At 36.2% G+C, this 24,601-nt stretch overlaps 1 protein-coding gene across 1 annotated transcript; it reads left to right on the top strand.

Moving 5' to 3' along the window:
• Positions 1-578: 578 nt before the first annotated feature.
• On the top strand, positions 579-23,107 carry PAIP1 (poly(A) binding protein interacting protein 1). The gene is made up of 11 exons (XM_034440834.3): positions 579-1,065; positions 6,944-7,092; positions 7,360-7,548; positions 13,113-13,225; positions 15,000-15,111; positions 16,096-16,221; positions 17,764-17,870; positions 19,268-19,385; positions 19,517-19,571; positions 20,757-20,841; positions 21,505-23,107. Exons 1-11 carry the CDS (start codon positions 846-848, stop codon positions 21,614-21,616), a joined length of 1,386 nt encoding a protein of 461 aa, XP_034296725.1. The 5' UTR covers positions 579-845; the 3' UTR covers positions 21,617-23,107.
• The last annotated feature ends 1,494 nt before the right edge of the window (positions 23,108-24,601 follow it).

Genomic DNA, 24,601 nt, shown 5'->3' with positions numbered 1-24,601 from the left:
CTCCATGTTTCCAGTGTCTTTTTCTCCACTTGGAACTGAACCCAGATGGACATTTCTTCCAACACTACAGTTCAAACAATTGTTTTCAAAATGATTTGTTGGTGAAGCAATAACAAGAAGAAATGGAATTTCAAGTGCCAGTGAAGATTATTAATCAAGCCTAACACTTTTCAGCTACATGCTTTTGAAGGGGGACTTTGTAAAGGTGGTAGAGATGTATTGCATTGATATCCCTAGTTGGCACACACACTAAAAATCTAAATGTGTCAGACTTTATTGCCTTTATCTTCTTTGTTTTCTCGCTTATTTTTACTGAATTGGATTGGCACATCGATCTAATAAATTTAGTTCGCCGAAAATTTAGTAAAAAGTTGTAAGCAAAAGGCTTTGCTTTGTTTTGGCTTAGTCTTGATGCAGACTGGCTAAGCGTCCTTCCGGGACCGTCCCCTATAGCGCATTCAGCAAACGTTGGCTTCCCCAGCGGCAGCCTCGAAACCGGAAGAAGCTTCCTCCGCTGTGCCAACAGAGGGCGCTGCGAGCTCAGGCCCTTGCCTTGGAGGGAACTCGCTTGTGTGTGTACAGTACTGTGTACAGTAATATACTTGCCGGATTGTTAATGCGACGTCCTGGCAGAGGCCTCCGGAGCGCTAGGTGGCGCTGTGCGCAAAAGGCGGGGATCGCTTAGAGCCGCTCTGCTTCTCGTTCGCCCGGCGCGTCTGCGACCAGAAGCGGGGAAGCGGAGTGGGGAGGACGAAGAGCGGCGGGGCGAGGGCGGCGGGCGGCCCGGACCCTGCTGCTGCCCCCCCCTCCCCACTCGAAAGAAGCAAAGGCTGTGGAGAGCTGATATGTCCGACAACGGCTTTGACCGGGCTCCCGGCGCTGGTCGAGGCCGAGGGGGTGGTGCCCCATTGGCCCCGGAAAGCGGGGCTCGCTTGGGGGGCGGAGGCGGAGGCGGCGGAGGCACTTTCGGGACTCCCGAACAGCTCCTGAAGCAGAGCTTCGCGCGTCCTCAGGAGCCTCTCCGGCCGCCCAAGACAGCGCCTCCGGGCACCAACGCCGCCTCAGGTACTGCGCTCCGCCGTCGTCCCCCCCCCCACACCCCCCCCGGGTCCCCTTCGCTCCAGCAGCCCAGTTTCTGTGGCTTGGTTTGGTTTGGGTGGAGGAAATGTGTGTGTGTGGGGGGGGCTCAGTCCGCTCTCGCCTCCAGGGATGGGCCGCTGGGGAACCGTTTCCCGCCTGGTGAGAAAAAGGCCGTCCCACGCCCCCCCCCACCCTCCCCTCCTTAATGCACCATTATGGGGGAGTGGGGGTGGGGAGGTTGCCTTCATCCACCCGCTTCCAAATGTCTCTCGACGCCCCTGTTGAGTTGCTCGCCACATTCCTCGGTCTCCAAGCTCTGCAGTTGTGTGGCAACATACTAAAACATACTCCAGGTTTACCTCTGCTTTTTCAAAGAAATAAAACACGCAGCCGCCTTAATTTAAGCCCCGGCCGCCTTTTGCTGTAGTCCTTGATAACAGTGAACGATCAAATCGCATTTAAAGTTGTGTTGTGTTGGTGGGGGTGGGTGGGTGGGGGGTGTTGTCGGTGTGCAGTTTGCGTGAGATTTGGCCGTTTCACCAGATGAGATCCAAACGTGAGCTTTGCAAATATTAGGGGGGGGGCAATTCTTAGATAACGCTTCGCTTTCGTTTTAATTGCCAGTGGATGTAATGGGACTTCCGAATAAACGATTATAAATTGTAGTGTGAAACATCTCTGCTCGTAGAAAGCTGATTTTTTTTTTTTTTTACTTGGAAGGAAAGAAGGAATCGAATTATTAACTTAACGAAAGGCTGTCTAGCTTCATTTTATATGAATATAGCTATGGATATTGTAGAATGACTGACTGGCTTTCAGCTGCAGTTAGCAATCCTATTCCTTGAATACTCCTTCCTCTGTTTAGATTGCCCTTTAAAATGCCCTGGAATAGATATTGTAGGGTTGTAACAATGTGTCATTGATCTATATTTGTGTAACTTCTGGTGAGGTATGTATGATTTGACCTTTTCAATGCATGAACCCATTCATGCCTATATCTCCTGGGAATATAAATACGAAGACAGTACTCTTTTAATAAGGGGTTTATTATAAATAAATAACTTATTTTTATTTTTGCCTTCCTGATGCTAAATTTTAGGCCAAATGGACATCATTTTGCTCAATCAGTAGAATTTAGTTCCAAATTTGTATATTGTTCGCTCTGTGAAATCCTAAACATGTGAATAAAAATACAAAAAAAAATCCTAAACTTAATTCTGAATACTCAAGTTTTTAGGGATACATTAAACTTAGTACAACTATATTTAATCAATCCAAATAAAAAATTAAGATACTCAAGTAATTCTATTCTAGGCATGTAAAAGACATAAACTGAATTTATATTTAAATCAATTTTACAATGTACAATAAGACACTAAGAATAAATAGCAATCTAGGTAAAACCTGTGTAAACCATGTTTACATGTTGCACTCTGATTGAGAAGCAAATTCTATTAAAATCATTACCTGTAGCTTATTTCTAAATAACTTTGATTTGTTCACTTACTTGAAAATGTTCTGGACCATCCTTCATAGCTCTCAATAGTTCAGATTCTGGACAAATGGGGAAAAAAACTGTTTTTTCCCCAATTTTTCTGGTTTTTTTCCAGGCGTTCCCATCTCTAGGACTTCACCATTCTTGTACTTTACAAGGATATTATCAAGCTACAAATGTGAGTGAAAAAGTCAGAAGAACGTGTGTTTTCAATAAATGCCTGCTGTGGCATTTTTTATTCCTTGGGGAGGGATAGTTTATTCAATTTTGTCAAATAGCATAAATATTTATGGCACTATTAAACTAATCATGAGATAATGTGCTTTTTAAAATACTGTTAAAATAAATTGATTGCTATTTTTTTTCAGAAAATAGTATCTATACAACTTTTGATTATTATTATTTATCATTTTAATGTTTATTGGTTTTTAATGTTTGTGTGCCACCCAGAGTTGCCTCTAGACGAGATGGGTGGCACACAAATCTAATAAATAAATAAAATACAGTATTGCTCTTGATCCATCCTATTTGTACTTTTTACCTTTCATTTTAATATTCATATCTTCTTAGGTATTGGAAGGATGCTCAATGTTTGACTTCCTTTTTTCCGACATTGAAGGATTTCAGTATATTTTAAATAATATTTAAAGCCAGGCAGTATAAGGATCTGTCCTCGGATGGAAGAGGTAGCATTTTAAAACAAAAATGTTATCTTGTGATTATATCGTATATTACAATCTGGACTGTTTATCTTTTCATAAGAGGGGTGTTGCATATTAACATTTGCATTTTGGTGGATAATGTCATCAGTACTCTAGTGTAAGAATGACCCCCACACATACACTATTGGTGGCAAAAATGCATGATGCTATTCGCCACTCAGTCCCAGTTAGTAGCTAACGTAACTTCTGCTTCTGTTTTCTGGCTCCACATCAGATGTACACAGGTTGAAGGCTGTAGGGCAGAGAAGTCCATTGGGTATTAACTGCCTTTAAACAATTCTACAGCAGTGTAAACAGCCTTCCTAGATTAGTGCTCTTTGATTGGCATTACAATCAGCATTCTGGAGGAGGTAAAAAGGACAAGATTCTTTGATTCAGGTAATCAGCCAGATATTCTACCTATCCAATAATTCCTCAGTCTTTGGGATGCTGTTGGAAAAGAGCTGCATTAGCTTGCTGTACTATATAGACATAAATCATTATGCACTATGATTTTATTTTGCAGTTTTGAAGTGACACTGTACTTTATGTACTTTAACAGTATGTGAACAGAATTAATGATGATAGTCAGCTATTACTTGGTATTTTAAAATTGTATTTTTCTTTGTGACTTGCAGATTTCACACTGATTCAATAATTTTCTTAAGGTTGAAATCTTCTGTAGATGTTCCAGTTAAATTTGGATTAGAGTCAGGGTCACTGGGTTTATTCTACTCCATTGATTTCAAAATTGCAAAGAAATATTTTCTCTTAGAAACTTTTAGAAAAATCTTGGACTATAAGATTAGTACAACTTTTCCTCTGATTGATAGCAATTTACATTTAAATTACCACAGATTCTAATACTGAATTCTAAAAATGCAAATACCCCTTATTTATAATTAAATGTATTTATTTAGGTGATCCCTGGCTGCTTCCAACATTAAAAATCCAAACATAAAAACCCATACGCATCGCCCCCGCCCCCATGGCAGCAGCCACACAAACCAACCCCTTGATTGGCTCCATCTCCATTCATTCATCCCCAATCCCACTGACAAAAATCATTTATTCAAGGCCTTTCATAAAAGCAACAAGATGGAGGCCATTCATTCCTCCAAGAGAATGATGTTTTATAGAGAAGGGTCCACCACCAAGAAAGCCTTTTTTCATGGTCCCTCAAATGAACACCCTAATAGATGGAACTCATAACATATCTTGCCTTTCCATCCTGGTGGGCTGGGTAGATGTAAAGGGAAAGAAGTGGTCCTTCAAATAGTCTGGTACCAAGCCATGTAGGGTATTAAAGGTGATAACCGGTATCTTTAAATTGTGCTGGGAAGCAGATTGGTAGCCAGTGCAGTTCCTGCAAAAGAGATGACACATGCACAAGTCTAGATTTGTGTAAAACTGCAGACCACTGCATTCTAAACCAACCAAAGTTTCTGGACCCTCTCCAAAGGCAGCCCCATGTAGAGTGCATTATAATAATCCAGGTGGGAGGTGACCAAATTGTGGGTATTGTGGGTAACTCTGAGAAGGTCACGTTGGTCCAAGAATGGGCATAACTGACACGCATCTTGAAAATTGATGCAAGATTCTTACAGCGCCATCATATGTATTCTTGCAGACAGCAGTCTTTGAACAGAATTACTGTTACCTAGAAAAGAGATATCAACCATTTCCACTGCTATGGGCCATTTTTATCCTCTCAGGAACCACTCCTTATATGTGTGTTGTATTAATTTCAGTAGAGGACTGTGAAATGAAGTCATTTTCAACTCCCATTACTTTTTAATTTCAGAGGGCTTTCATTACTTTCAGAGACCATTCTTGTAATTTAGTACAATCCTTTCCAAAGTTAGTCAACAGTGAGATTATTTGACCAAACTCTGGGAGAATTCTCTCTGTTCTGCTTCAACTATCCTTAAAGGAGAAAAAAAACAATATGTAGAGGAGGATGCATTTCCTTTCAGACTCTCCACCAGAATACTGGTGAGAACTAGATTCATCCTGCCAGGATAACAATATAGATGGGAAGGAGAAATATGTGTATGAAATATACAAATATATATCATATGAAATATGAAACCAATGCAAGTTTGTATAAGGGAGTCAGAGGAGCAGAATCTGATTGAAATTAAGTAATTTAATATATTTTTAACAATTATAAATTTAAAAAATTGTATAAAATAAAAATAGAGAAAAATTTAAAATTAAAAACAAATCTCGTTAAAATATACGTGAAAGATATATCTACCAATGGCTACTAATCTTGACAACTATATGAAATACAGGTAGCTGACTTTATTATATATTCTGGAGCGACAATGAAAAATGGTATCTTCATGTCCTGCTCATCATCATCTTTAATTGGCCACTTTTGGTACAGGGTTAATAGAGCTCTTCTGAAGCTGGGAATATAGTCAAGTAATGAAGCTTAAGTAAAAAAATATGTATATACAGTTCTCTCACTGCTACTACTTCCACTAAAGTGTTAGAACCAACTCCATTTAGACTATCATCCCATGATGGCATTTGATAGAAAAAGGAGAGCAGCTGACTATCAATTCCCATATATTTGACTATTTTATAAATGTTCAAAGTTATGTTTAAAAAATTAAAAATTGTTCCCCCACCCTCAGGCTTTAGAAATTCAGTCAGTAAATTAAACAAATATGCTAGGAGAAAGTCCCAACAGAGTAAGAGGAGAGAGTAGGAATGCCTCACCATTCTCATAAAGTAGACTCTGATGTCAGCATGTACTCACATGCATTATATAACTTCAATAGATAAGATCAGAGGGTACTAGATAACCACTTTTTCAGCAGTAGCTCCAGAGTCACAGAACATTCAAGGAGTTCTTGCTTCATTTAGATGTGTTATTAAACCAACTCTTGTTCCTGAAAACTTTCTGCCCCCTGTTTTCGTAGTGCTTCAGATATTGCCTAGTGAGGCAATATTTCTTGATTTTTAATTGCTTTTTACTGTTAAGGAGTCTAATATTGTAAAATATCTTGGAAGGAATTTATCACTAAGGTTGACATATCCATAGTAAAAACAGTAAAATAGTAAGTGAAATCCATCTCACTATTTTTCTGTTTACAGAAGCAGTTTCCGTTAGTTTCAGGTGCCTTACAACAGCTCTATAGTGGATTTTGAGGGTGTATAAGGAGGGAAGGAGAGAATGTGACATCCTGTCACATGTGAAGGTTCACCTGTTCATTTTTTATTTTTTTATTTTTTGGTCTTGTCTTTTAATGACCCCGTTATCCCTTACATCAGGGTGGAGTCAGGGCAACTGAATGGAGCTGAGTGTTTACTGGCCGGATGCCCTTCCTGTCGCTAAGGCAGAGTGTTGTGCCCAGAGAGAGAAATATCTGCCACTACCTAGGATCAAACTCACAGCCTCCTGATTGTGAGGCGAGAGCTCTACCTCTAGGCCACTGCACCACTCGTTCACCTGTTCAATAAATACACTTAATATATTTTACTGGTTTATTTATATAATTTTTTATAATTACATATCCCCTAATTATTTGCTGAGCTAGTAATTTATAATGGCAGATTGTATTTGTCTGCTTCCAGAATAGATAACGGTAGTTTTAAATTGACATATAGTGCAGCATATGAAAGCTATTTAATTAGGTTTTGTATATTTTTTCAGAGCCAGCAAGACCTGCATCATTACCAGAAAAAAAAAATCCGGGCTCAGCAGTAACTAAACCTCAGGTGGTTGTGGCTCCAGTGGTAATGTCAAAGCTGTCAGTAAATGCTCCTGAATTTTACCCATCAGGATATACCCCAAATCATACTGTAAGTATTAAGAATTTCTCTCTACCTGTTCCATCTAAATAAAAAAAATTATAAATTTATTTTAAAAAATTAGGAAATGCATTCACTCTTAAAAGAATAACTATTTCATTCAAACAAAATTTCCTTTGTGATGTAGATTTAAAAACTAAAATGTTTAAAATTAATGTCATTCCATTAGTATTCCTTGAATACTAAACTCAACATATAGAGAAATTTTAAGTCTAAATTAATGATAATGAACCAATTCAAATTGATAATTATTTTTAGGAATCTTCTTTAGAAGATGACTGTGATGGATATCCAACTTCAACAGAATATGTGCAGGATTTTCTGAATCATCTTGCAGCGCAGCCAGCCTGTTTTGAAACTGAAATAGTACATTTTGCAGAAATTCTAAATGGCTGTGTGACTACATACGAAGCTTTACAAGAACTTGTTGAACTCATATATCAACAGGTAATGTGTTGGGTAGCTATGGTTTTAGAAATTTATGTAAATAAAGCAAGGGACTACATGGCCCAGGACCAAGTTATTTGAGGAACCTCTTTCTGCCTGTCCAAACATGCCTCAACAGAGAGCTCGTGTTCCAGGTCCCTCCCTTATTATTTATTATTATTATTTATTTTGTCGCATTTCTATGCCGCCCAACTCTCAAGGGACCCTTGAAACAGGGTCATCTCATGGGACTTAGGAGGTGGGCCTTCTCTGCTTTCACATCTGCCTAGTGAAATGATTCCTCTCCCTCCCACACACCCCCAAAGATTCAACTAGCCCCAATCCTTCTAGCCTTTAGGAAAACTTTGAAGACCTGGTTTTTCCTCAGATGTTAGGGGCAGAATGGGGTTCATCTTGCAGGTAGGTGTAACAGGTGTGTTGACAATTATGTTACCTTTTAATGGTTATTGTAATTTTGGATGTTATTACTGTATGCCTCAGAGAGTCTCATTTTTGCAAATTGGGTAGTCATATAAATCTTTAAAATAAGTAAATAAGTAATGCAATAAAATCTTTACCTCAAATAATTAAAAGCTTAGACCAATTGGAAATTTTGAGATGAAAAAAGGTTTGTTGTGCAATATAAAATAATAGAGGGAAGCATTTCTTTTGAATATTGAGTAGCAAATTAATTGTGTACTTTATCTGTTTTAACACCTGATATGAAAGAACATTGCAATCTAGCTTAACTGAGAAATAGTTACCAAATATTTTTGTTCAAGAAAATAAATGGAAAGAGTGTATAGTAAACTTCTAGGCATTATTTTTAGGAGAAAATCATCAGCGAATCAGCTGTTTTTGATTAGAATCTAACCAAAGGAAAGTTTTTGTATATAAAGCAGAAGTAACAGAAACATGCAAGGAAAATAGCCATATATTTTGCAGATTATTTATTTTAGAAGAAACTAAAGCTGAATGCTCTTACATTCATATTTAGGATGTCAAGAAAATGGATTATAATAGGGAAACAATAGCAACATTTTATTATGGAGAAGGTAATGTGAAAATCCTAAAATTTGAGTTATTAAAATTAAATTGCAAATAGTTCCAACAAAAGAAAGAAAGAAAGATAGTTGAAGATATTAAAGTGCTCAGAATGCTTTTTACAGAATCTGAAAATCACAAGGATATATAGATAAAAGGAATGGACCATCAAGAGTGCACAGAGATAGTCCAATTTTGTAGCGATGGTGTCCAGAAGGCTTAAGTACAAAAATTATCTGAATTAAGTGAAGGATGCTAGCAATAATAAAAAGAGCTTCTGCTAATATATTCAAAATAAATAGAGAAGAAAACAATTTACCATCCCCTCAATGGAAATGACAAAAGAACAGCAAAATTCAGCATCTATTTTGTCTTGTTTTTGAAAAGAATATGGATTCCAGTAGGCAATTGAAAAGAAGCAGTAAAAGGTGCACATTTCAATTTGAATTAAGGGATACCTACTGGCTCTGAATTATGTTCAAATTTTTAGCCCATATGGATTGCATCTTAGTGCCATGAAATACCTGGATGATGATCTGTCCAAACCTCTTATTAGTATCTTTGAGAAATTCTGAAGAATGTGTGAAGTGTCAGATGACTGGAAAGCAATGCAATATCTGTTTTCAAAAAGGGGTGGGGGATCAGTATTTGGAAAGATTGTAATTCAAATCCTAAATCAGTATGTTAGTGTCTTGAAAATAATGCAGTCATTGCCAAGCAATTTGCTAGGCAAATTCTTTAATGTGTGTGTGGAGTGGGGGAGGGTGAATAACTTCTTAGCAGATGACGGAAATGGGATGGACATAACGCATCAGGACGTCAGCTAAACATTTGATAAAATATCCCATGATATTCTTATTAGCAAGCTAGTGGAAGATGGGATGGGATGGGATGTTAGTTGGATCCTTTGGAGACTTGAAAGGTTTACAGACAATGTTAATCATTGTTTTGAGAGAGTATTTTTCAAATGGACTGCCATGTAGTTTGGTCATTAAATATATTCCCTAATGACTCAGATAAAGAGAGAAAAGGGTTTTTTTTTTTTTTTTTTCAAATTTGTGAATGGTATAAAAACTAGGAAAGCTAAAACTTCAATAGATGGAAATAAAATACAAGATCATATCGATACAGCAATGCCAGGATTAAATTTAGCAGAGTGAGAAGAGGGAAATGCCAGTTACCAGTTCTTTATGAACGGGCAGGAGAAAGAAACCTAGGACTGAATCCAGCACTATATTTTTTTCCAGTATTATGAGGCACTTTGCACAGTCACTCATGCCCTGTCATCTCTCAGTTGGTTGACCACAACTCACTCTACATTTGGAAGCTACCACTGGTGCAGAACGCAGCAGTACAAACAGTTCTGGAGGCCCCTCAGGTAGCACATGTAACACTGTTGTTGAATGATTAAGGTGTTGATTAATGCTTTTAAAGCCCTTTATGTCCAGGATATCTGAGGAGCCATCTCACCCCAATGGAATTAGTCTGTCCTACTCCAGCAGAAGAAGTCTATTTTAGATCCTGTCTTTCAAAAAAAATTTGGCTTGCAGGGTCCAGGAGAAGATCCTTCTGTGGGCCCTGTCCTCTGGAATATTTTCCTGCCAGAGGTGAAGTCCAGACCTGGCCTTCTGGAAGAGCCTTAAAATCTGGCTCTGCTGGCTGGTCTGGGATCCTGATAAGAGTGGTGCCCTCTGCTGAGAATGACTGACAGGATAGATAAAAGATCCCCACCCATCCTCTCCTGTATCCCTGGGTGGTCTTGATTTTTAATTTCTATTTAATCTTAATTATTTTACATCAGATTTTAATAGTTTATAAGCCACCCAGAATCACTTCAACAGATGGGTGGCAATAAATTAAATAAATATATCATTGGAATCTTTAGGCTGCTAGAAGCTTCGTCTCATTTAGGATGCTATGATTGCAGTAACAGAATTTTACTCATTCAAGTCAGATTCTAGGTTTCTTGTGAATGTGCCAAATTCCAGAGAAAATTATTGCTAGTATCCAAGGCAATCTTGGGATGTAGGGAAATGGGCTGTAAACAGATTGAATTCAATAAAGATCTAAAGTACTTTGCTGAGAAAAAAGAAGCACCAACAATAATATAATTTCCAGTCAGACAAAATAATTATTTCACTGTCTCATTTTCAGGAGAATGTCCTATTCTGGGCTCTAGACTCCTAAGAAAAATGTGAACAAACTGAAACTGAGCAAATAAAAATAGTGAAAATTATCAAGATGTGTTACACAGAAGACAGCAAAAACCTTTTGTCTGGAGTCCTAGGTGCTCTTTGTTTCTTGCATACGTTTTATCACCGATTAGCTAATATTAGGATCATGATGTTGATCATGATGGGAGATCATGATATTAGCAATAGCACTTAGACTTATGTACTTCTTCACAGTGCTTTACAGCTCTCTCTAAGTGGTTTACATTATCTAGTCGTGTGATGAAACATCTGCAAGCAAACAGCCACGCTCAGAGAGCACCAAGGATTCCATAGTTCAAACCTGAACTTCATATATTCTCTTCTATTGGAACGTGTTATCTATCAGTCCTGAGTGCATAGCATGGAATGATGGTCTTCTGTTAAAAGAAAAGAAGGTTCTGAGTGAATGGTAGAAAACAATTTGACCAGAACAGATTATCTAGGGAGACCTAAGCTGTTTTCTCTGGATATGATCAGACAGAATTTAGACAGCCATCTGTCAAGGACGCTTTAATTTGGATTCTTGACCTAAGCAGACTCAATAGTTTAAATGCCCCTTTGAACCTTGTTTCTGTGAGGGGAGTTAGGTAGAAGTACATAGATGCCATTTCAATACAAATTCATGAAAACTTTAGATATAAAAGAGTAATAGGTTGGTTTTCTACAATGCTTTCATAATAAATAGTAGATATTAGGACAGTCAGTCTTGGTTTCTTGATTTGGTGTATTTTATAATAATAAAAAAACCCTGATGTTTGTTAATATTGCCTCATTTTTTATCTAATCAAACCAGATATAGATTGTTTTTTTATGGGTAAATTTCAAAATAGTATTCTAAGCATGACATCTCTCTATTCTTTTACTATAAAGGTAGTAAATGGCCGTAACGGAGCTTGCCAATCACAGTCATAACTCATGACCATGATAAAATGGTTTGGTCAACCCGATTATATGACCTTTTTTGCAGTGGTCATTGAATAAATCAAAGGTTTGCTATGAGCACGGTTTTGCCATAAACAGGACATGCTGATTTTCAGCAAAACTCTCATAATCCCCGGTCATGTGACCATGGAATGCTGCAAATGGCCATAAATGCAGCCTAATAGCCAGGTGCCCAAAGTTTAGTCATGTGTCCGTGAGGGGAAATGTTGAAATTTTGAATTCAGATTGTAAGTATCCCCTAGGGAGGTCCATTAAAATTTCAAGCACTTGCTAAGTGAGCAGTTGTAAGTCAAGGACTACTTGTAGACATATGTTTATCTTATATATGTACATCATTTAAGAAATTGGTTTTTTAATCTTGGAAAACGTCTGCTGCATAAATGTAGAAAAATAATACTTACTGTGGAAGATAGTAATTGTAGAAAAAGAACATTTAAATACCAAAGTTAAGACCATCTGTATATTTTGAAAATGAGGACAAAGGATATGAATTGAGAACATGAATCCACTAGGGAATTCATTTGAGATTACAAAGCAGCATTTGTTTGTAAATATTCTGTGGTGAGTTATGTTAAGTGCATTTGGTTTCTGTTTTGTTTTAGCATGGGTTTTGTTCTTTGTTAAAGGAAAGTGAAACTAGCAAGGGCAGTTTTGTTTTCTCAATTAAAAAAATTGACATTCAGGGAAAGGAAGCTGTGTATCTGTAAAAAATGAAATGGTTCAGGAATTCATAATGCTGGGCACAGATTGATGTACATGTGTTTTCAAAATTGTTATAAAGTAAAAGATTAGGTGTTGCTAGTAATGTTCATATGCTTTTGAGTTGTTTTGACTCTTTGCTACTTCCTGCACAAGTCCCTGTAAGATTTCAGAAGTGGCTCCCGCTTGCCTGCTTCCTAAGGCTGAGAGAGATTCACTGGCCTAAGGCCATCTGTCTTTGTGTCTAAAGCAAGACTAGAACACATCGTTTCCTGGTTTCTAGCCTGGTGTCTTAATCACTACACCAAACTGGCTCTCATAAAGAAGTGAACTAATAATTTGAGAGAATTCGTATGTGTTTAAAGGAAGGATTGCCTAACTTCTAAGCAATCTTTTCTTACTCTCTTTATGAGAGAGTAAGAACTCCTAAATCTCTGAGAAACTCTTTCAAGCCCCAACCTTAAAATTCAATTCTGAAGTCAAATACAACCTTAATGTTCTATTAATGACTATCCAGTTTTTATTGTGATGTCAAGTTTTAGCAAAAATCCAGAGAGACTTGCCGCTTAAAATTCCTGAAACAGTATTCAGAATATTACCTATATTTGAAATAAGTAGAAAATATACAACCACCACAGAACTTTTGAAAATGTCTAATTCTGGTTGTTTTTCTGATTGTTTTCAAAGGCTACATCTGTCCCCAATTTTTCCTATATTGGGGCACGGCTATGCAATTATCTCTCTCATCACCTCACGATTAATCCACAAAATGGCAACTTCAGAACATTACTCCTTTCCAGGTCAGTACGTGTGTATGTGTGTGAGTGAATTATAGAAAAAAACTTCTGATTCAATATTTCCAAAGAACTTTTCAAGACAATTTTTTATTTCAAAATTAATTCTCTATGCATTGTTACCAGCTTTAGTTCGTAAGATACTTGTATCAGGTTGAAATGGAAGTTTGCAGATCTTGTTATATTGAAAGAAGCTGCCATTGACAGAAACTAGACTGTCAATCTTGATTCTGTGTGTATTCTGCATTAGAGCTCTGCATACTTTAAAAATAATTCACAGAACATGCTAACACAAGCCCTTTCTACTATTCATTAAAGCAGTCCATTTTTCCACACTTCCAATCAAGGATGAAGAAAAATGTTGCTGCTTAAGATGTTCATTATTAATAGAATAGTTTAAAGCAGCAGTATCTGTTTTCCAAGCTTATGTAAAAGGCTAAAAAAAAATGAATGATAATACAGTATGCTAGATATGTATTGCTCAGAACTATTGTTTCAACATTTAAAATCATTTCTCTTTTGTTAAAAATGAAGAACACTTTTCTTCAAACTTGCTTCTTCCAGAAATATTATTTGAAATTTCAAGTGAACAAAATACCTTAACTAAAAATGAATCAAAACATCTGCAAATTTCAGAGGGAAAAATCTTTAGCTTTTCTTATATCAGACATTATTTGTTTCAATTATTGTAAGCAATGTGGAGGTTTGCTTGCCACAGACTTGAATTTTGAGCCCTGTGGAAGAACAAGCAAAACAAGAGACTGAGATTTTGAATGTCAATTATGTTGTGCTGTTTGCTTTTATATTCTCAAAGGTAAACTTTATAAATGAATATTAATGAAAGTGAGATGATACTCAGAGTCTGTTTACTTCTTTCAGAATAAACAGATACTCTCTGACTCATCTTGCAGATAAACTAGGTGAACCTCCTTTGTTCCCCCCTAAGGTCAAGAATGTTGCCTTTGAGGACATCATCAAGTCAAGAAAATAAAGCCTGTGTTTGTCTATAAACATGTTTTTTTCCCCCAATTTTGAGGCTGCTTAACTCCATAGCAACTCTAGGCAGCTTTCAGATAAAACATTAAAAACAAAGTATAGTAAGAAAAAGAAGACAGCATTTTAAAAAACACTTGGGAGAACAAACAGATTTCTAGCAGTTTGTGGAAAGTCAAAATGGTGGGAATAGTACTAGAATCTACTACAATACTGTTTTCTGCAACAACCAGCTTTCTGTTCTTTCTTTGGAGACAAGTCTGGGGAAAACCTCTAATGAAATATCAGCCACAGAGAGCAGAATAAGCTACCTGTGGGGGGAGGGGAGGAAGAGAGTCTTTACCTAGTACTGAAGACCCACATCCATATTTGTTCCTGGGTGAAAGTCATACCAGATATTCTGGGATGAAATGCTATTGCCCCTAAATACATCAGATTAAAGTTTTACATGGAGCCATCATTGTTTACATATTTTACTATTGGGGTCCCTTTTTAGTCATGTTAAAGCAGACTATTGACACTCGTGGTGTTGGATGATAGTTATGATGATTCTTAAACTTTGACCATGCCATCAGGGATAAAAGGGTTCAGAAATGATATCCCAAGCAACAACAAAATATATAATCAAGCTGCATAATCTATTTGAATGTTTTGTTACTTTGCAACCATAGATAAATTATTGTATACATGTTGATCTTTTTCCTGTTATCCTTTAACATTATATATGCCTCAGTTTTTAAATCATATTTTATGAATTTACCAATAAATACAAAATTGTCTCTTTTAGGTGTCAAAAAGAATTTGAAAATAGAGATGGAGCTGCCAAAGGTGATGATGCTGTGAGGAAAAGATTTCATGCATTTGTGCTGTTTTTGGCTGAACTTTATCTAAATCTAGAGGTAAAAAAAATATTTCTTTCTGGTTGAATTGTTTCTTACAATCTATAATTCTGGCTAGACATTTTGTAAGGAAAATGGCTGAAGAATTCATCTGTAGAGCATTGTAACTTATTGAAAATAGGAAAACTCTGAACAAATTTAAAACTTTATTAGAGTATTTCTTATAGTTTAATTTTGTTTTTAATTGTCATATGCTTGCATCCTTATAAAAAAAAACACCAGGTGTTCCTGTACTAATTTGCAAATTATTATTTTAAATGAACAATTGAATAAAGTGCAGAGAGTTAAATTGAAGAGAAGAGAAGCACAAAAATACCACCGACTGATACACTGTCTATAATTGTATGGAATGATTATGTTTTTATGTTTTGTTTTGTTTGTGTTTTTGAAAATAAAAAAAAATTATCAAAAAAAAAAAAAATAAAGTGCAGAAAGCATATTTTCCATTATGTTTCCAGAAATAAATTGTATTTATGGAGATTTTTATTATTTACGTAACAGTTCAGAAGAGGAGCCAGAGATGTTGTTATAAAAATGAAGTGGTAGCATGTTTGTACATATTGTCCTGATCATTTTATTGCTAGAATGATACCTTTCAATACAACAGTCATGAATCAAACTTTTCTCCTTCACTAGAATCAATTGCAACATGCTACTGTAGTATTTTTATATCCTCTTAGGTATAAAATTGTGAGTTCTCTCATTCAATTAAATCTAACAGGTAGTTAAATTTTATTTGTTTATTAAATTTATATGGTGCCGATTTCACTATTGAGAGTGATTCTTAATAAAAGATTTTGCTGGGTTACAAACGGCAGCTAAAAAATTTTGAACTGAGAAAAATAGCCTTCTTGAGGTAAAGCATTCTATTGTATAATCAGCTATTCAATTAATATAGAAAAATACCAAGAACTTGAAATAGTTTTTAATTTCCATATTGATTTTATAAACTTTCATGCAGATGTTATTTTTACATATTTATAGGTAAAAGGAAATAAAGGTCAAGTAACTCGAGCTGACATTCTTCAAACTGGACTTCATGAGCTATTAAATACACTTTTTTCAAATCCTCTGGACAGCAATTTAATTTGTGCAGTAAAACTATTGAAAGTAAGACATTTTTATTCTGAGATTTTTTTAAAAAAAACAGTTGTGTTAATTATTAATAGAGCCTCTTTGGGTGTTGATTAATATTAATATTAGTATAAATACTGTGGTGTGATTAAGTGTTCTTTTTACCTGGGGGAAGTACATTCAGCTCTCCTGGCAAAAATGGGAGGTTGAATATTACATGTAGTCCATGGATAACCTGTCCTATTACTGGATATCCTAGCATTCAATATGCTGATGATAATCCAGCTACATCTCTACCCATGGCTGTCCAAGCGAAGCTGCCAGAATTCTGTTCCCGTATCTGGATGTGGAAGAATAGGCTTCAGCCAACCCTTCCAAATATTAATGGCTGTAGGCATAATGACTAGAAGGAATAACCTTGAGGAACAGGAGAATCACAACCAAGACAACACTTAGAAGACAAAAAAAAACCCCAAAAAAGAGAGAAATGTAATTGAACCAAGTGTTTTAGACAGGATTTTACATAGTTCTCCTGAAGTATTCAGACTTTGAAGATTCTGTACCTTATAATAAAAGTAGTATTAGCATTCGTAACTTTACTTTCCTAGATTGATCTATCTTGAAGGGCAGTTAGTAGGTCTTGAGACCCAGAGGTCTAAGAATTTGAGAGTTTACATTTTGGACTCTTGAACTAGGCTCAAGATTCATTGTGCATCTGCTCAGGTCACAACTCCTGCCAGAAGAGTGGTGACAGCTATAGCCAGGGAGGTTATTGAACAACTTTGTCTTCTGTGCCAGTTGCTGGACCAGGGGGCCTTGCTCATACCTTAATCAATTCCCATTTGGGTTACTACAATGGACTGTACATGGGGCTGCCCTTGAAGAACTTCTGGAAGTTTCTCTTGGTCTAGAATGTGGTGGCTCAGGTAGTTAAAGGCTTTTCTGTGGTTATGAATACACCTCTACTTCACAAGCTGCACTGGCTTCTAAAAGGCTTCAAGATTCCGTACATCATCTGTGAAGCCCTACATGATATAGGACATGGTTATAGGCAGGAATACCTACTCTAGGGTTGTCCCAGATGCTCCAGTAAGGCCCATTCTTGCTCCCGACACCGACACCTTTTGGGACTTTAGTGATGTATTTTCGGGGGGGGGGGTTACTTTTGAAACAAATTGCCGTAATACCTGGCTGACACTGGCCCGTCAGACCTTTGGAATGTCTGTCAAGACCTGGCTTTTTCCCCCAGCATTTGAGTCCAGATAAGTGGAGCATCAATTGATAGAGTTGCAGTGCAGTTTAATCTGGTTGCCATTTTATTGCTTCGATTGTTTTTTTTTTTAATGTATTGTGCTGCTTGTTGGGGGGGGTGTTATTTGTTGTTAACTTTTGGTATGAGTTGAGCAGTCATTCGTATTTTATAAATATATAAATAAAAGTAGCTTTGCAAGAAGCTTAGACTGTAGTCGAAGAAAGGTTAGAAAGCATAGTTCTTATTCAATTCTGAATGCAACTCAATTTTTCAAATTAGTTTACTCTGACAAGTGTTCTCAGTCATCGCTTTTATTTGTTTCCCAGTTGACAGGATCTGTCCTTGAAGATGCATGGAAAGAAAAAGGAAATCCTTATATGGATGACATAATACAGAAAATTGAAAATGTTGTCTTAGATGCAAATTGCAGCAGGTAGTAAGAAAATTCAGTGGTTTCTCAGTTATCTTATACTGAACTGTTTATTACATTTCTAATGTAGTAAAAAGAACAGTTAAATTTGTAGCTGTCTTGCTCATTTCCTACAAAAATTATCATTTATTGTAGGAAAAATGGACTGTGAAGTGTGTGTTAAAATATCTGTCATATTTAAATAACACATCTTTCAATAAATGTACACAGTAAAAAATGTTTAGAGGATCCTAGGAAATAGATATGTTTTGCCTTCTTTAAAATCTCCTTGCAATTACTTTGAACAGTGACATAATATTTTGTATGATTTTTTTAAGACTAATACTGTGTACTAGAAGACTGCAATGAACTCACATGGCATTGTACGATATTTTAATTTTTGTAGTTCTGTAATTTTGCAGCATCCTATCTTTGCATCAGAAGGGTGCCACAAAATGACACAGGTTAGATAACTTCTGGATTAATAAGTAAAGCAAATAATAACCTGAGAGTTTCATATATTCCCTAAATAATTCTATATTTTAATTCCATATTCATTCTTTATTCTTTCATTTCTGTGCTTAAGCAGAAAAAGAATCGGGTAGACCAAAATGAACTTTGCAAACTATCCTGTGCTTACGAGCAAAGCCTTCTGTGTTATTCTCTACAGGCTATGATTTTTACTAGCCCTGCATTACACTCTTCATTTTTACTAGCCCTGCATTACACTCTTCAAAGAAACTTCATTTGTCTTTAGTCCTGCAGTGATCATGGTATCCATGATATCCGCTTTGTCTTTCTTATTTGTTGTAAAAAATCAGCATGTCAGCACGATCTATTGCTAACCTAGACCTTGCCTAGATCATTAGGCTACTTCTCGTGTATGAATTAGCACCTGTAATAGATATTAGGGAAAGACCAGAACTGCTTGTCATAACCAGGGTCTCCATACTTGGCAACTTTAAGACTTCTGGACTTCAACTCCCAGAATTCCTCAGCCAGCCATGCATTCTGGGAGTTGAAGTCCAGAAGTCTTAAAATTGCCAAGTTTAGAGACCCCTGGTCATAACTGTTAGAGTTAAGAAAATGCTTATACAAACATTTACACTTACAGAGACGATGGTACACTTAAAGAGGGATAAGGAAAGAGGCTGGAGTCCTTGAACTCAGCAGAAAGGACAAAATCAACAGAAGTGCTAAATTTAAATAACTCTGTTTAACCAACCTAAATGGTGTAGATTCTTCAAAGCCATGTATCATATTTAATACCTATATTTAATGTATGAGAATACTGATAACAAATATGGTTCTTTGACAATGCGTTAGCATTAAATTTTATTTACATTTTGAGAAGCTATAATAAATTAGGTGTATTCTAATGGTAAACGTAATGATTTTTATTTTCTACTTTTCTGTTACAGAGATGTAAAGCATATGCTATTAAAATTAGTAGAACTGCGGTCAAGTAATTGGGGAAGGGTACATATTGCTTCAACGTACAGGGAAGCAACTCCAGAAAACGATCCTAACTACTTCATGGTAAAGTATACTGGCATTCTTCTTCTGTAGATTATCCCTGAGATAGCTTTACTGAAATAGATATACAAATGTTAAAGCATACAAGATTAAAAAATAGAAACATAAATAAATAAAGCATATTTTAATTCTAGAATGAACCAACATTTTACACATCTGAGGGTGTGCCTTTCACTGCAGCAGATCCAGGTATGTTCTAACTATTTGCTTTGCAAAAAATAGCTAAAGTAGAAGTTAATTAAATTTAAATTTTATAGCTCTCAAAGAAGGCAGTCAAAAATAGATAGAACTTTATTAAAAGTTCCAGAAAATGCTTTCTATCCATTCAGATGAAATTCTAAGCGTCATGCTAATTTCATTGTCTGCAGTCAGATCAGCAGAACATTGAATCCATTGCTGTTTCTGTCATTTGTAGATAAATTATTAACAAAGATAAGTAAAACCTAGAGATATAAAGTTTTGTGACAGATCATTATGGAGAAAATCCATCTATAGGTAATCCTCATTTAGGAACCACAATTGGGACTAGCAGCTTGATTGTTAAACAAAGTAATTACAACCGTTCTTACGATCTTACTTCAATTTTCCTTTCTTAAATCTGAAGATTAGCAGTAGCACTTAGACTTATATACCACTTCACAGTGCTTTATAGCCCTCTCTAAGCAGTTTACAGAGTCAGCCTATTGCCCCCAATAATCTGGGTCCTCATTTTACTGACCTTGGAAGGATGAAAGGCTGAGTCAACCTTGAACCAGTGGGAATTGAACTGCAGCCAGCAGTCAGCAGTGCTTCATTCTAACCACTGCGCCACCAAGGCTTAAGATTGGTTACAAAGTTACTTTTTCCCCACAATCATAACTGCAAAAGGTTGTTAAATAAGAACTATATGTATGGGATTTCTAAGACTACTTGATGACAGTTAATCAATCAATGATTGCTCTCAGTCACCCTTTATTCCATACCCAATCTCTTTTTTCTTTGTGTAACTTTCCATTGCTTAGCACTTAATTGCTTTTGATTCATTGTTTAAAGCACAGAATGTGTCTTTCCACTTTATTGTGCATTGCAGACGTTTACTTTTGTTGGCAGTGAGAATACCATTCTAGAGTACAATATATTGCAAGTTCTTTAATGAGGAGCTATGCTGCTTGAGTGCAAACATTATTTGAAGAAAAGCCAGGGGAAGAGAAAACTCAGGATAAGCATGATGAAGTATAATAAAATGATACATTTAAGCAAATTATTTCAATGTGCTATTAAGAGCTTACCCAAATTATGTTTGCCTATTGGATACATATTTGTAATATCTTTACTAATAGATATAGTAAATAAATAAGATTGGATGTGGTACTTCATAAAATGTTGATATTATAGATTACCAAGAGAAATATCAAGAACTTCTTGATAGGCAAGATTTGTTTCAAGGATATGAAGAAAATGGAACAGGAGCTGAAGACCAGTAAGTTCTTATTTTAGTCTAACTTGTGATGCAGACAGAATCGTTTTAGCTTGATCATTAACATTCCTAAATTGGTCATCACTTTTCAAGAATATTTTTGTCAAAATTTATCATTTTGAAAATACTTTTGTATTTGAACTTTTTATATACAACTGACTACTGCTTTCAGTTTTATTTGCTGATATTCTACTAAATGATAACGTTAATCAATACCTTAGAGATCTACAGAGCTCTTTTTACTAATTGTTGCTTTTGAAAAGAATATTTTCATAATATTTTAGGCCCTACAACAAGAAAGCTACTTTAAGATTATTATTTCTATCTTTCTGTTCAGTTCCTTATCTGATCATTTTCTGTTTTTTGGATCCTTTAAATTCCTGTTTATATTTGAATGTTCAGCGGAGACCTTAGCAGCTGGAATGTAGGTGGTTTCCTGTTGGAAAGAATACTTGTTTTGTACTTAGGAATTTAAATTGACCATTCTTGTTCATAAGTGATGCTAACATTTATAAATGTGAACTTCTTTGCACTTAAGCAATTTAAACTTAGTTTGCAATGAGAGCTTGCCAGAATCATAACATTAATATTTGTATTTATCTTTTTTTGCTTGTTTTTAACATTTGAATGTTGAAAACTGTGTATTTAACATGAATTTTATTGCAGATATTTTGATGATGATGATGATGATGACGAAAAAGATGATGAGATGGATCCAGAAATTGAAGAAGCATTTGAAAAATTTTGCTTAGAATCTGAACGCAAGAGGAAACAATAAGTTTTACATAAATATTATTTGTTTTTTTGAAAAAAATAAAACAACATAGATGGACAATAAGTAAACAAATGGGAAATCCTTTAATCCATATCAAAGGAAATTAAGTTTTTCCAAGTATGCAATTTCCCTCTTGTTAAACAGAATCTGCCAAAAAGAAGCAATTGTAAAGTGAAATTCTTTATCCTGAATAATATGTAAATATTATAGTTTATTTTATGTACAGTTAAATAAGCAGTGTTTTTGCTGTAACAAATTTATTTGGCGCGTCACATTAATCTAAAAGTTCAACTTAGATTAAATTTGTATTTAAAATTCACATTTTTCTGAAGTAAAATCCTTTCAATCGTAATGCATTTTGACTTGCTTTTGGAATGGATTTGTACATTCTTTCCTTTGGATAGCTTGTAGCATTTACCCCACATTTTTAGGCTCATGAAGTTGCCAAATTGTTTACTTAATATTTTACAAATCATGAAAATTGTAACCACCCAAGGACAATTTAGAGCTGTGCACAAAAATTAAATTTTCAAACAGCTACATTGTCAATTGATGTTTTAATTCATCAAAGCTGTCTTCAGCATCATTACTGAGTTTTAAATGTCATATTGGTCATCTTCTGAAGTATGGTTTTAGATTATCAGAAATGTGTCATGTATATTCATTTACCCATTTTCATATTAATACTTCCTGCTTTAGCCCATTGTTTATTGTCAGGCATGTGTTGACAAAACAATGATTAATGCTAATCAGGATTACTTTAAAATATTAGTTAAAAAATCTGGTTCATCAGGTGAAGGATAATGTTGCAAAGCCCCCCAAAATCCATGATTTAGGATGCTTTTTAAATTTTGATCCACAAATAGCAGCCTAGAAATTCTGACACTGACCTTTGCTCATGTTTGCAGAGGATAATTAGATTTTTACACATTGGGACCTAAGATGAGGACTTGCTGTTTCAGAGGTTTCAAAATACAATGTCTGAATTCAGCCATTTCTGTTGATTTTCACTTTGAAATTTTAAAGAAGCTATTTTTTTAGTTCAAAGTTCATAATTTGTGTCTTTGAAATGCATACTAAAAAGAAAGCCCTCGTGTCTCTTTTTAGTTTGCATCACATTTAACAAGTAAATTGTTTACAAAGAAATTTGTCTACTGATTATGTCTTCCCTTTAAATCATCTGGTTTTTTCTCTCTAAACTTTTGTCCAGGATACTTTTAACATTTTTATTCACTATTTTATATTACCTAGAATCTTATTTCCTAACACCAAATGTGTTGAACTTCTTGAGCAGTAGGTTAAATAACTTATATAAAGACATAAGTTGTAAATATGTATGTAAATAGTGCTGTTTAATATTGCACTGTTATAACTTGGTACAATTTGTGTCTGTTAAATGAGTTAGTATAAAATTACATCTTCTGGTTGTTTAGCTTTTAGTTAACACCATATTTTGCAAAAAAAATAAACAGTTTGTTGTTGTTGGATACGTTTTATTTGCTTCTTTAGTGCTTTCATTTTCATTAAGAAAGAATATTAAATCTTCCTTGTTTTTTTTCTGTGCTGAGGAATAATATCTTTATAGTTGCTGGCAAAGTCTCATTTAAGGCCTGATGACTACATGTACATATCCATATTTTCTTGACAACAGTGTGTGTGTGTGTGTTCCCATTGCCTTCTGGCAGGATGTTTTTTTTTCAATTGCAATCTCCCTGTCTAGCCTAAGGCCCAATGTATATTGCTTGATAGTTTCCTGCTGAAATACTAACTGGATTCAACTCTGTTCGCCCTCTTCAAAATCTTCATCCTCAGGAGATACCATTTTTTTAAAAAATTGAAAGACTTGAGGACCACATGGATCTCTCTCTATATGTGTGCTTTAGTTCCAACAGTACAAAACACTAAATCCTCTGCAAGGAACAGTATTTACACAACATACTTCAATCCCAAACCAGCCACCATCATCTCATCTAGTGTGTGGTGTGAACTGGTTAGTACAGGGGTCAGCAACCTGTGGCTCCGGAGCTGCATGGGCCCTCTGCTGTGGCTCCTTGTCAAGTGATCTCACCACTGGCTGACCCCACCCCTCGCTCTTCCCTCCCAGTCACTCCTAGCCTGGCCTGAGAAGGTAAGGGCGACGGTGGGGAATGGAGAAGCGGCCAGGGCAGAGACGGAGAAGCGGCCAGGGCAGAGACGGAGATACAGAGAGAGGGGGAGAGAGAGAGGGAGGGAGGGGGGAGAGATGTCAAAACGATTTTGTGGTTCCCAGTGTTTTTAACAACTGGTTCTCTGCCCTAATGACCAGCTGGGTAGGCGTGGCTAGGGGTGGGTCATTTGACTGGTGGAAGTGAGTGACATCGAGTTGGCCACGCCCACCCAGATTTTGTGGCTCCCAGTGTTTTCTGTGGGAAAAGGGTCCTAATGGCTCTTCGAGTATTTAAGGTTGCAGACCCCTGCGTTAGTATATCAAGGACCATTTAGTTAGTATATTACACAACCCAACAAAAGTTAACGATACATCATTCAACGTGTGGTTTGAACTCAGCCATTATGGCTTATCAAGTTTTACAATACAAAAATCACATAACGGAAGACAGAAGAAATAAAGGTTGGGAGGCGGAATCTCAAATGTTTAGAGGGGGAAAAGTTTCAGTTGGGGTAGTTTGCTTATGAGAAAGGAAGAACACTGGCTATATCTCACTCACTGTCCATCAGAGACCACAGGAAATGACAGTGACTACTGTAAACAATTGGACCTGTAGAGCAGTGTTTCTCAACCTTGGTAGCTTGAAGATGGGTGGACTTCAACTCCCAGAATCCCCCAGCCAGCGCTGCTGGCTGGGGGATTCTGGGAGTTGAAGTCCACCCATCTTCAAGCTACCAAGGTTGAGAAACACTGCCCCAGACGGTGCTTCCAAGCATTGCATCCCCTGACAAGCATGGAGTTGCCCTTTGCTTTATTCAAAATGCACAAGCTGATTCCCCGGG

The sequence above is a fragment of the Pantherophis guttatus genome, chromosome 2 (genome assembly GCF_059756535.1).
Source record: "Pantherophis guttatus breed Tessera chromosome 2, ASM5975653v1, whole genome shotgun sequence".
NCBI classification, from domain to species: Eukaryota; Metazoa; Chordata; class Lepidosauria; order Squamata; family Colubridae; genus Pantherophis; species Pantherophis guttatus.
The sequence above is the reverse complement of the archived record's forward strand: the minus strand, read 5'-3'. Positions and strand labels throughout refer to the sequence as shown.